Source organism: Desarmillaria tabescens (genome assembly GCF_030435595.1).
Source record: "Desarmillaria tabescens strain CCBAS 213 chromosome Unknown EV420scaffold_13, whole genome shotgun sequence".
NCBI classification, from domain to species: Eukaryota; Fungi; Basidiomycota; class Agaricomycetes; order Agaricales; family Physalacriaceae; genus Desarmillaria; species Desarmillaria tabescens.
Window position 1 is genome coordinate 868096 of NW_026848312.1, and position 12614 is coordinate 880709.

Sequence of the window (12614 nt, forward strand, 5' to 3'; positions counted from 1 at the left end):
TTAGAGGGCTCTGTTTTATGTTGTTTATGTATATACAGATTATAGTGCCATCCCCTGGCCCAGCCAGTAGCCTGAGAATAGCCCAAATAGCTGTTTTGACCGGAAAATAGCCCCTATTTTGGGTATTAAAAATGCGGCACTGCCACTGGATCCAGCCAAAATTGATGGGCTGATTTGGGGAGCCTAAAAAGGCAAAAGAGCGCACCAGAGCGGAGCAAAGGGAGGGCATCAATATGAGGTCATAAATGTTAAGGGAGGGAGGGTATATATAGATATGAAAAGATATATATATAATGCCAGTGTGGTGTAGTGGTTAGTATGTCTGCTCGGGAAAGTCATGTGACATTATTGGATTTATTTTTGAGGTCCCGGGTTCAATTCCCGGAATTGCCCTCTTTTCTAATGATGCCATCATTGACACAGATTGGGAAGCTTACTAAGCCACTTTGTCATCCTGATGGAATTACTGTATATGGGCTGGATGTAAACTGACACTCCTGATGTATCACAATTAACTGTCAACTAACACCTTTCAAACAGAAATCTAGCAGACCAGGCTGCATAATCTGAGTCCACACAGGGATGTAACGATCCTGAACTGAGCTGGGTAAAACGATGGTGACATAGAAGGTGAAAACTGATGAAAACGATCCTGGCTGGTGAAAGTGAAACGATGCTGGCGGATTAAAAGATAAAAGCGAGTTGTGGACATGAAATTCCGTGTATTGGTGCAATATGAGCGTACACCAATACCGTTAGAAGAAAAGCTGTGACAGAGAGTATAACTTGGAGTGACTATGTTGTTATTGTCTATCTCCTAGCGAGTACAAGCAATAATGGTGGTCGATAATGTGGATGATAGCTAGTGTCCAATAACTTGTGTCCTGCAACTACTACTACTACACTAGTTTTTATACTACAAGTCCGGAATAATTTTAGAATACTTGAAACGAGTCCTTAGTAAGTCCTTAGTACATAGATTGGTAAGAAATGATACAAAACGTGTGCTCCCAGAGTTCTAAAGTAACAGCACCCACACGGTTTTACCGCATATAGACTTGGTGATCAGAAAGAATTCTGCTGACATACGGACTCTTGGGCTGCTGTGTTGCTGTGGCAAAGTACACTGAAGGTAGTACACTGAAGTAGATGCATGCGGCATTATCTTGGCATTGTAACAGCCTTAGTAAAGTGAGTGGAAAGGTCACGGTATTAGGTCTTTTGCCATGGAGTTGGTACTTTGACTGTGGCATTCTTCTAAATGATGCTTGATGCTGATGTCATTGATGGCTGTGCTGGGCAATCAATGATGGTCCTAAATCCATGAGATCTGCAATCAGGTGCCTGGCAGCATTAATGAAGTGGCGCAGATTGATACGAAATACGAGCTGGGAAGGATAGTTGGCAGTAAGAGTGGGTATTGCTGTGATTGCAATCGTTGACTTAGTGAAAGTCCGCTAAGTGGACAAGGCATTTATTCTAATGCTAAAATCCGCGAATTCTGAGCGTACAGAGCCTTGAGGCTCATCATCGGCTGTGCAGAAGCATCTGCGCCATTTAGGCCACTGTTTTCCACCGGGGCAGCATGATCACTGTTGGGTGGTACACCTATCAGAGGCTCACCATGGTATTGGGGAACCTGGGTGGATGTGTCGGGCTCTGTACTTGTGCTCCATGCGTCAGGTTATGAGCCAATGGAGAGGATGTCCCCCATCCATCCTGTTGGACAAGAGCAGATACACGGAGGAAATGGTGATCACTTTGGAGCAAGACCTTGCATCTTTTTACTGCAACAGTTTCTATGTTACTTTTGGCCATGCACCATGTTTGCCACATATATTGCCACACATGCCAATGGATGAAGAGGACTATCCTGAGCATGCAAGGATGCTGTCAGCAGCTGGGGGCTACTACAAGGACGTCACAGAGTGGGAGGCACCCTACTAAGGTGTTGGCCATGCAATCTTGTGCCTGTGCTTGTTTTCTGCGACACCATCCTCGACAGTTATCAACTTTATTAAAGGTATTATCTAATACGACGTGACAATGTGTGTGACCAACCCACTGGTAGTGTGACATGGTGATGTAACATTGATGCCTTAAACCAGCGTAATGATCTGATCATCGTCGAACAACCAGAAGTCCAAGCACGCCTCAAAATTCGGGAAGAGTGGTGTTGCCTGTCCAGCAAGTAGGCTGCACAAGGCCATGTCGACCTTGAGCCTGATGACATTGAAGCAAGTGCTTGTGCGGAATAACTGTGAAGGTGGTTGGAAGTCTTCTGAGGCATGCAAGATGAACTACAGTACCACCGGGGTGGGGGAGAATCACGCCAGAGAACCCACACTAAGCGAGAAGCACACACCTTGATCCTCTCCTCGGGCACTGCAGGCATATATGGCAGACTGGTTGCCATCACTAGGAAGTGTGGCCCATGGCGTTCCAAGTCTTGATTAAGGTATCTCCGCAATTCGTCAGTGATGGCTCACGTCATGCATTCATAAAGAGGGAGGTGTGCACCATTCGGCTGCATCTCATAACCCCAATCACAAGGCGTTGAACAAAAGGCATCTGTCCTGACATAGCCATGGTCAAACTGGATCAGGTCTAGAAGGTCCTGTGCTGAATGGATGCTTCAATCATACATCCTGTGAAGATAAAGCAATAAATTTGCCAGGTTGGGCAGCTCTCGACGAAAAAGTTCAGGCTGTGACATTTTCTGTTGGCTTATCTTCTCATCATGCCGAGAATGGTGGAACGCACCAGGCCTTGCAGATAATCATTATGACCAAAATTGTACCCAAATCCCTGCCTCATGGCATTAATTCCATTGCTCCAGTCGGTGAGCAGATGGGACAACAATATAAGCTTCAACACCAATCTATTTTGGAGTTTTGACTTTTCCGGATCCGGTTGCTTAAATCCAACATCATAAGGCTGAGAAGGGCAGATGTCAGGTGTGATTGTGATGTGGTGTAAAGTGTTGGACATACAGTTAAATGAGGATCACAGAAATGTGAAACCCACAAATACCTCTGATCTCTTTCATGTCGATGAGGTGGTTCCATGGTCAGAGGATCTGTAAGCCTGCAGCTGAGCCACGGTCACATGAAATCTTCCATAGCGGGATCTAATGCCTTCACAACAGGTCCAGTTAGCAGATCCAATGTTTCTGCCAATCGTCCCTGTGGAGTTAACAATGCAAGAAGGAGAAAAGGAGACACCGGCAGTGGTGGCATGCGAAAGGTAACAGAACAGAGAGCGAGCAGGAGACCTTGCGCTCTCCATTGATGAGTTTCCCTCTCCGTGCACTCCATCATGCAAAAGGTGGCTGTGAAGTAACTGGAGTCATTGGGAAGGGAAGTGTATAGATTGGTATTTTCGAGAGCCCTCCTCAACGCCTCCCTGAAGACCATTTTATTAATACCATCCCCATGGCTCTGGCTCGGGAGTATAGTGATTTTCATGTTCCTGAATTTGGCAATCTCATCCCAATTTTCACAATGGATGTTGGGGGAATCGAATTGTGGTTTAAGAAGGCCCTCTATCTTCCGGAAAAATGTTTTGTTGTTCTTATCCCATGCAACCATCATGTAAAACCTGCAGAGCTTGAGCACTGCGTCAGCGAGAGATCCGACATTGGGTCCCATCAGGCATATTGTGTCAGGGAGCAGGGAGATCACGGTCTCCAACAAACGGGAGATGTACATGGGATGACCCTGTGCCCACTCTGCATCATCAGGTAATGGCCAGATTTCTCCGGCATAGTAAGGGGGAGGCAATGGCAGGGGGGGCAATTGCGCTGATGAGTCAATTGGCAAAAGTGGGCGCATGCGACTGTGATCAGGTGATGGTGACCTGGACTCAGCAGGCCGCTTGGTGGATTGTATGTTGGGCTGGGTCACCATCAGGTTGGTCACATCACACTCATATAGTGACATTGTCATGCACCTGGGCGACCGGGGGTTCTGCCACCAGTGAAGTGGCGTCGTCAGTAAGTTGGGGACAAAGAGGGATTCCTGCTGTAATCGTCAGCTCGGGGGTAAGATGATTGGGTGGCAACCCTCTGCATGCATGTAGGCAGGGCAAGGAGTTCTCATCTAAACTGCCACCCCGCTGTCACATGACAAACAAGAGAGTGTGCATCACATGCTCTGAGAAGCAGGCATGTATTCCTCCTCTGAGCATGTCAGGCATTCCTCGTGGTCCAAAATCGCCCACATACAAGTTCCTGTTTAGGAGATTGTGGCAGATGGGGCCTCAGGTCAGAGCTGGAAATATTTTCTGTGAGTTAATATCACCTGCAGTCAGGTAGTTGTGTGGTCAGACATACCAATCACCAGGGTAAACTGACCAAGCACAGCTGAATGATTTTTGCCACATTTGGGCAGAAACTTGGACTCCAGGCTTGCGTGGTGGATGAAATGGTCAATTGTGGCCTGACCCTCATTAAGTTTCTTGTTGATGATGAGAAGAGATGGATCCCCTTTGTGGGACATGAGCTGTAGGAAACACCAGCCCATGTTTTGAAAGCTGAGGTTAGCCAGGTCGTCAGTCTTGAGGCCAGGGATCTGGGGCTTCCCAGCTGTTGCATTATGCATGAGAAGTTTATCATGAATCATCCTGTAATTGTTGTTAGCATTGGCATAGAAGGTGATGCAAAGATCAAGCTTTTGCATGTGCTCCTGAAACAGTGCGACGTCGACATGCTCGAGATGGTATATGTCAGACTGGGGGAGTGGGTATCCAGTTTGAATGCTAGGATCTGCATCTTTGATGGCTTGTTGACGATGCTCTGGACTGAGAAAGGGATAGATGAGAACGTGACATGTAGGTGCTTCGCCATGTCCCCATGCCATTTGCATGGTGGATGCTTTCTTACGCCCTGTCGTGTTGGATCCAATGAAGGCAGTGTTTCTCGATGATGTGGGAAGCATTCCAAGGAACGCGTTCTAGTTGAACCCATGGGATAGCAGGCCAGTGACGGAGGTTTCAGGTCTGACGAAAGGTTGGGGAAGAGTGACCGCCTGAGTATTGGGCCTTGGGGTGTTTTCCTGAAGTAGACCAGCGGTGGTGAGCCTGCAAAGAGGTGATGTAGTGGCTACCGGATTGCGTCGTGGGACAGGGGCTTGGATGCTGGTGGATACTGTTGTGGGACCAGTGGCAGTGGGACCAGCTGCTGAGAGTGTGTTAGCAGGATAGGCTTGTGATACAGGTTTGGGACGTCAATGGGCTGTTTGAGAATTACGAAAGAGAGCAGACAGTGGGAGTGGCTGAGATTCACTCTGCATGCTAGGGGGCATTGGGCAACAGTGCAAGATCTCGCAAGACCTCAGAAGAATAAAAATAAATTCAATTTAATTATATGTTATTTTCTTTTACCAATGTCAAAGATTTTCATAGCGCCCTGCCGGGAAAGTAATGAGATTGTCCAGTCTGGCCATTGTGACCACTGTGACATGATTCGCTGACTGTACCTTATTGCTGTCTTTTTATGGTAGGTGAGCTACCAAATAGCTGTGCCGACCAAATTTTTTTGGGACGAGATCGCACGTGGTCTCATGAGATCTCACATGGCCCCATGAGATCTCGTGTGACCTCATGAGACCGCATGAGATCTCATAATTTTGTCCAGTAATTCCAAGGGTACAATGCTGTTTTTCCTCCTGAGAGACGTGCTAATAGCTCAGTGCAGGGGAACAATTCAGGTTGAGGTTGGACTGCCTTTACACAGACAGTTGCAGCGCGTCTCAGCAAGGGGGTTGCAGCCCAGCAAGCTGGCACATCGGGTCGGTCGGTCGGTCCAAAAGGTCCTTAAAATTTTTTCATCCCCTCTTGTAAAATAGCATTCAAAGACCCTAGATGCTGCTAGAGATGTTTCTTTCAGCTGATATATGCATGGTAATGATCTTACATGGCCCAAAGAACACCAGAAAAGCAGTCAACGATGTTGAAGGCTCAAAGCACCAATGGCATGCTGCTGGATATCGGCAGGATTAGTCAGTATTGAGTTACCAGTTGTAAAAATATTTGGTCGAGTTTGACAGACCCCAAATTGGAAGTGTCAGTCATGTACAGTAGGAAAACGCCATCGCTAACAGACAAAAATTGTATATCATCATCGTTTAGATCAAGGATGAGAGGACTAAGTAGACGGAAAGCTCGTGCTGGCAGGTGGTCCTGACACAGAATGATTACATAATGTTTCCCTTGTGGGTATGTTTTCCCCATGGTGGTCGGTCTGTCGGTCCATCAGAGGCCTTAAAAATTTTTTCGACCCGATATGATTTTTTCAGTTTTTGCAACCCCCTTGCATCTCAGTATGCTATATCCTGGTACAGCAATGTGAACATGAATTTTCTCTCTTCTGGTGGTCTTACCGTTGAGCCTTGATTCCTAGCATATATGCTCTTTGAGTTCGCTCGCTTTCCTCTGACCAGTATTCTTGGCATGAACACATCAGAAACTATGCCAGAAGGACATGGAGCTCATGCTAATGATCATTCTGCTGTCCAAGAGATCATTTGTTACTGCAATTTGTTTGGCTGTCGAGCGTGGAATCCGGCTTGGATGGTACGTCTGCTACCACTGTTCTTCCTTGAAGATCATCTGATATTTACTTATATAGTTGCACCATTTGCGAACAGGCTGAATGATCCCAACTAAAATGCTGGAGGAGAGCTTCCAGCCCTTCAACGTGACAATCTTTTGAACACGAGCGAGGTGTGAGTATCAATCGTTCCATGCTTTTTTGACCATTGAATGTTGTATCACAGTATGTATGCTTGCCGATCACTGCCTGACGGTTCCCATCATCTTTGTGGCATTTCTCGCTGCTCTGCCCTGTGAACAGCCTCGTGTATCTTCACTACCATCCAAACTGGATGTGACAGATGGAGCAAAGGTGCATCATATCGATGCAGCTTGATGCAGTGGAATAAACGACTGCACAACAGGGCAGCTTCAAGTATGGTAGCTCAAGCCATTGTCACCGCTGCACACTGCCCCCCCGAAGTAGATTAAGGGCTGTGAGGTGAGCAGTTCTCTGGTGTTTGTGTGTTGCTGCTTACTGATGGACACCTAATTGTACCAGAAAGAGAAGCTAGGTATTTCACTCATACGTACCGCCCTCATCAATAGAATGTTATCAGAACTTTAAGATTTTGTTCTAGTACATAATTTGATCATCCAATTAAGGCACCAGCAGGAGACAGCACTGATGGCATCAATGAGTTAGACCTGTAACTGATTGTCTTGAATGGGAGGCAAGCTCACGATCAAGATGACCTGTAAATCTGAGCTCAAATTTGGCTGATACATTTTTGCTTATCACATACCTTCCTAATTAGAATTATATACCTAATTGGGAACTGCCTGTCCCTTGATTGAGAACCGCATTGCGTTTGTGTTAATTCTTTTTTCACCAACAACAGAGGCATGTCTTCCCCCAACGAGGAAGCAAATTCATTCTCCAATGTCTTCCAAACCAGTTTCGGCTTTGAGCCCTCCCCTGTTACCCCTGTAGCATCATCTAGCACAGTATTCTCATTACCTGGCCATCGGCAACCAAGATGAACATTTGCTCCAGCTTTCCATGTTCCCCCAACACCATTAACCCGTTCGAGCTCCCTCCCCAGTCCACATACTCCTAGTATTGTCTCCTCATCCTTTGTTCCACCAAGCCCTACATCTGGGGACATCCTTGAAGGTGCATTCCTGACACCATTCCGACTCAATAACAATCCCATAGATACATTCTTGCAGACTATGCGGTTACCCAGTCCCATCTCACCATCATTGACCTCATTTACTGCACCTGATGACTCCCCTGCCTTCTTCCCAGACATGTCTGGTCCCACTCTTGATGAAATACACCAGCTAGCAGATGTTACAGCATCGCAGCTTGCACCATCTTTGATGCCTGGTCAGAGTCAAACTAAAGCAGCTGAATTTGAAGCTCAAAGTGCTTCTGTTCTTCAACAGAAGGTGAAGAAGACATTAGATTTCTTGTCTTCAATCGACTTGACACTGCTGGATTTTTTTTCTGCTCTTGTGAGCCCATGGAACTCCGGAAACGTCTTCACGGATTTTCAAAAGCATCTTTTTTGCTCCTCATCTAAACGTTTTGAGGGTCTGCTTGACCTGCTGTGGTCGCACCCAAAGGCAAACAAAAAGTTCATGAACTGGATGTATCCACATGGTCTTCGTCTTGTGTTAGACCGTGTATATGATGAGATGGACAATGTGAAGGAGCACTTCAGTATGACATCCAGCCTTGTAACGCCGGAGTTTCTATCATCATGGAATATTCAGGATGCGCTCTCTGCAGTGAACACTGCCAAAACCTCAGCCTCGAGACCAGGTACAGATCATCCCCACCACTCGCAATCTCCTTCACCTCACAGGGTCTGGGCAATCGGCACCGATCAGGACAACCTGGCCCAGGTGCCCCAGACTTTTGACCTCCCATTGACCTGAACTGCACACGATCTGAGCACAATCCAGACCCTTCTCGTATGTTCAGGGGATCTCTGATGCGATCTTCCTACTCACTGCAAGGATCACATGTTCAGATATGGTGAGCTCGATCCAAGAAGAACGCTGCTGTTCACATCAAGTTCATGACACTCATATACCTGTAATAACTTATATGCTTGCTTGACTTCACTGTTCATAGACACAAATACATGACATTCAGCAGAAAGAGGAGATATTACAGGATAAGCATAGAAGACCAGCAAACATATCGAGAAACGAGGAGAGAGCCATAGACAAAGTACAGCAACCAGAGACCAAGAGTAGCATGACCAAGCAGAGACCAAATCATTGAGAAAGGGAACACATCACTATGTAGCTGATTTAGCAAAGGATCTCTGTTGAGTAGTTGTTTGATCCCCCACCTCAAAATATACAAGCAATATCAGGGAGGATGTCCTTGATACGCCCAAAGTCACCGGATGAAATTGCATTTGCAATTTCCTCGAAATATAGCAGATCTCATAGAAGAAGTCGAGTGTTCTGGTGGATAGGATCATCGGTGGGGTTGAGTTCATTGGGTTCCAACTCTCCGTTGTCCATGCATGTATCCAATGGAGTCGCTAACTCCAGGAGAATCTCCTTCGCAATAGTATGTAGTTGGTGTGGAGTTGGATTTGACCTGGCAAATTCATCAAGGTCAGCCTTCCCACACTTAGCAAGCCAAGCATTCAAGACAAGGCCATGACAGATCTGTGAAAGAGCTGCTGTAAGTGTATGATAATCCGGTTTTTCGCCATTCAGTCGTTTCTTGTTCATGATGGTGAAGAAATATGCGAGGCTCCCTATCTGATCCTCTGAATGGCGATGCTTGTTCAACAAACACCAGGCAAGATTCATTTGCAGATGGAATAGACCAATGCCAATCTGAAAGACTTGTCACTGGTGCCATGGTGATAAGTCACCTGCACGAAGAGCTACACATCCTCGAGTGCATTTATTAGTGAGCTGATCAGCTATGAGTGGAATAGCATAAGTATTCATATCTGCAGGCTGTAGCTGTAGCTGCATGAGATATATGTCATCATGAACATGGAGATTTCCTTCAACAGATGCCTCTTCAATGGTTGATACATGGAGTGGGTGAAATCTGGTAACAAGATCTGCTGGCAATGGTCATCGTGCAATGTTACAGATGGCTGAGGCATGTTTGTAGGATGAAAACGCAGGAGAATAGCTGAGAAGGGTTCGGATGATGTTAACAGAGGTCTGTGATAAGTACATTTGACGTTGAGTTGTGGTGGGTCGGAAATCTGCCATTAAGAAGGGTTGTGCAGCCTGCAGACGAGAGAGAATGGGAGACAGAAGCATATGGTTTGTGTCTGTAACACCATGAAGCTCATAAATAACAGAAAACATTCCTGACTGGACTTTATTGGGAGTAGAGTCCGATCCAGTTTGCTTGACAAAGAGGCTCGTCTTGAGGTTGATATTATCAATAGCAAGTGCATGTGGTCGGAAAAGGACAATGTAACGTGCCTTATCAATGCATCTATTTGCCAAGACTTTAATGGTATTGTATGCACCACATCGACTCAGAAATTCGATCACCTGGTGAGAACAGCCACTAGCCCATGCAAAAAGGCCAACAATGGTTTGAAACTTTGCACAGTTGGCAGAGTGAAGATGGAGGACCTGCACTGTAACAATTTTACATCCCTAGATGATGCAATGAATATTATGGACAATGAATACAGTTTGTGAACTTGCCAGCTCTGGAGTTCATATGTGGTTCTTCTCCACCTTTTTACTTTGTGTCACCGCCTCTAAAATCCTTGACCAAGTTGGAAATAGTCACGTCATATTCACTGCAGAGAGCGCATCCTGAATATTCCATGATGATAGAAACTCCGGCGTTACAAGGCTGGATGTCATACTGAAGTGCTCCTTCACATTGTCCATCTCATCATATACACGGTCTAACACAAGACGAAGACCATGTGGATACATCCAGTTCATGAACTTTTTGTTTGCCTTTGGGTGCGACCACAGCAGGTCAAGCAGACCCTCAAAACGTTTAGATGAGGAGCAAAAAAGATGCTTTTGAAAATCCGTGAAGACGTTTCCGGAGTTCCATGGGCTCACAAGAGCAGAAAAAAAATCCAGCAGTGTCAAGTCGATTGAAGACAAGAAATCTAATGTCTTCTTCACCTTCTGTTGAAGAACAGAAGCACTTTGAGCTTCAAATTCAGCTGCTTTAGTTTGACTCTGACCAGGCATCAAAGATGGTGCAAGCTGCGATGCTGTAACATCTGCTAGCTGGTGTATTTCATCAAGAGTGGGACCAGACATGTCTGGGAAGAAGGCAGGGGAGTCATCAGGTGCAGTAAATGAGGTCAATGATGGTGAGATGGGACTGGGTAACCGCATAGTCTGCAAGAATGTATCTATGGGATTGTTATTGAGTCGGAATGGTGTCAGGAATGCACCTTCAAGGATGTCCCCAGATGTAGGGCTTGGTGGAACAAAGGATGAGGAGACAATACTAGGAGTATGTGGACTGGGGAGGGAGCTCGAACGGGTTAATGGTGTTGGGGGAACATGGAAAGCTGGAGCAAATGTTCATCTTGGTTGCCGATGGCCAGGTAATGAGAATACTGTGCTAGATGATGCTACAGGGGTAACAGGGGAGGGCTCAAAGCCGAAACTGGTTTGGAAGACATTGGAGAATGAATTTGCTTCCTCGTTGGGGGAAGACATGCCTCTGTTGTTGGTGAAAAAAGAATTAACACAAACGCAATGCGGTTCTCAATCAAGGGACAGGCAGTTCCCAATTAGGTATATAATTCTAATTAGGAAGGTATGTGATAAGCAAAAATGTATCAGCCAAATTTGAGCTCAGATTTACAGGTCATCTTGATCGTGAGCTTGCCTCCCATTCAAGACAATCAGTTACAGGTCTATCGATGAGTAAAGAAAGTGTACAAGTGAATCGGATCTGACATTTGGCCCAATTCCAGCTAACTCCATTTAGTGAACCTTTGTTCGATTTTCAGGTTTAAAGAAAGGTTATTTACACTAGTCTAATTGGTACGAGATCTCATTACTCAGGTCTCCCTCTCATCTCATGCTCTTCTACAGGTGTCAGCCGCTCCCTCAGCACGTAACTGTCCATATTCATCATATGCGGTCTCAGCCTCCCCATGGGAGCCCCCTCATCCGTCTCACCAGTGAGTATGCGGCACAATACAGACACAGCAGAATCTAATGGGCTTCTAGTTTCTTCGCTGTGTGGAACCCGACCGGTGTTGGGAACACTGAGCAACACGCAATAGAATAGGCAACAACTCTATTGCATGAAGAACATAGAAGAACAAAGGTAAGGTTAGTCTAAGCGGATCGCATAGTGTCCATGGATGTATCTAATGGTCTAGGCAAACATGTGTACATATGCGTCGTAGTAGTAATCCACAGCGTGGTTACACCCTCACCATCTTTAAAAAATTAGTTTGGGTAGCACAGATCAATGGGGGTTTTCTCTCAACCACACATCCAACGCCTCGTTGTCCTCGAGTTCAGCCCCTGGCAACCACTCATCATCTTCCGGGCCATATCCCACATACTGGATGAGGTATCGCCATCCTCTGCCCCAGTGTCGTGCGTCCACAATTTTGTCGACTGTGTATTCCTCAGCACTGTTTTTGGTGATGATCAGTCCCGGACGGGGTGGCTCACATGCTGGAAACAAGGAGACATCGTTCACATGATATGGTTTGAGGAGTGAGGCATGGAATGTGGGGTGTATGGAGGAGGATGGTATGTCCAGCGTATATGTTGATTTTTCTGGGTTCGCATTGACAACTGTAAAGGGTCCATCAAATCTAGGCATAAACTTGCCACACCTCTTTGCTGACTTATGGCAGTACTCCTTCCTGTGATTTGCCATCGAAAGCATGATGTGTGTTAAGAATCAGGGTATTTGAGCTAATACACAAGGTAATGAGTACTCGAGTAAAACCTAAGTTGTGAGCGAGGATGTCCATAAGCCGATTTCCAACCACCAAGAGGGATCTGTAAGGGTGTTAACAAGCACTAGGCATAATTAATGGGGGCGTCAGCAAGTGCTAGGCGTAGTTGGA

At 46.1% G+C, this 12614-nt stretch overlaps 4 protein-coding genes and 1 pseudogene across 5 annotated transcripts; 2 read left to right on the forward strand and 3 right to left on the reverse strand.

Annotated features, from left to right (window-relative positions):
- Positions 1-295: 295 nt before the first annotated feature.
- On the forward strand, positions 296-393 carry EV420DRAFT_t132 (annotated as a pseudogene). The gene has a single exon. The product of its transcript is annotated as a tRNA-OTHER (tRNA).
- A 1706-nt stretch (positions 394-2099) lies between these two features.
- On the reverse strand, positions 2100-4865 carry EV420DRAFT_1478750 (uncharacterized protein; the record flags this gene model as incomplete). The annotated part of the gene is made up of 8 exons (XM_060469528.1): positions 2100-2258; positions 2366-2462; positions 2490-2617; positions 2764-2937; positions 3225-3896; positions 3952-4116; positions 4226-4284; positions 4334-4865. 8 exons carry the CDS (start codon positions 4863-4865, stop codon positions 2100-2102), a joined length of 1986 nt encoding a protein of 661 aa, XP_060332359.1.
- Positions 4866-7845: 2980 nt separating this feature from the next.
- EV420DRAFT_1641564 (uncharacterized protein) lies at positions 7846-8478 on the forward strand (the record flags this gene model as incomplete). Its single annotated transcript, XM_060477255.1, has 1 exon — positions 7846-8478. One exon carries the CDS (start codon positions 7846-7848, stop codon positions 8476-8478), a length of 633 nt encoding a protein of 210 aa, XP_060332360.1.
- A 519-nt stretch (positions 8479-8997) lies between these two features.
- EV420DRAFT_1641565 (uncharacterized protein) lies at positions 8998-9375 on the reverse strand (the record flags this gene model as incomplete). Its single annotated transcript, XM_060477256.1, has 1 exon — positions 8998-9375. The coding sequence occupies one exon, from the start codon at positions 9373-9375 to the stop codon at positions 8998-9000; it is 378 nt and encodes a 125-aa protein (XP_060332361.1).
- A 954-nt stretch (positions 9376-10329) lies between these two features.
- EV420DRAFT_1641566 (uncharacterized protein) lies at positions 10330-10827 on the reverse strand (the record flags this gene model as incomplete). The annotated part of the gene is made up of 1 exon (XM_060477257.1): positions 10330-10827. One exon carries the CDS (start codon positions 10825-10827, stop codon positions 10330-10332), a length of 498 nt encoding a protein of 165 aa, XP_060332362.1.
- Between the last annotated feature and the right edge of the window lie 1787 nt (positions 10828-12614).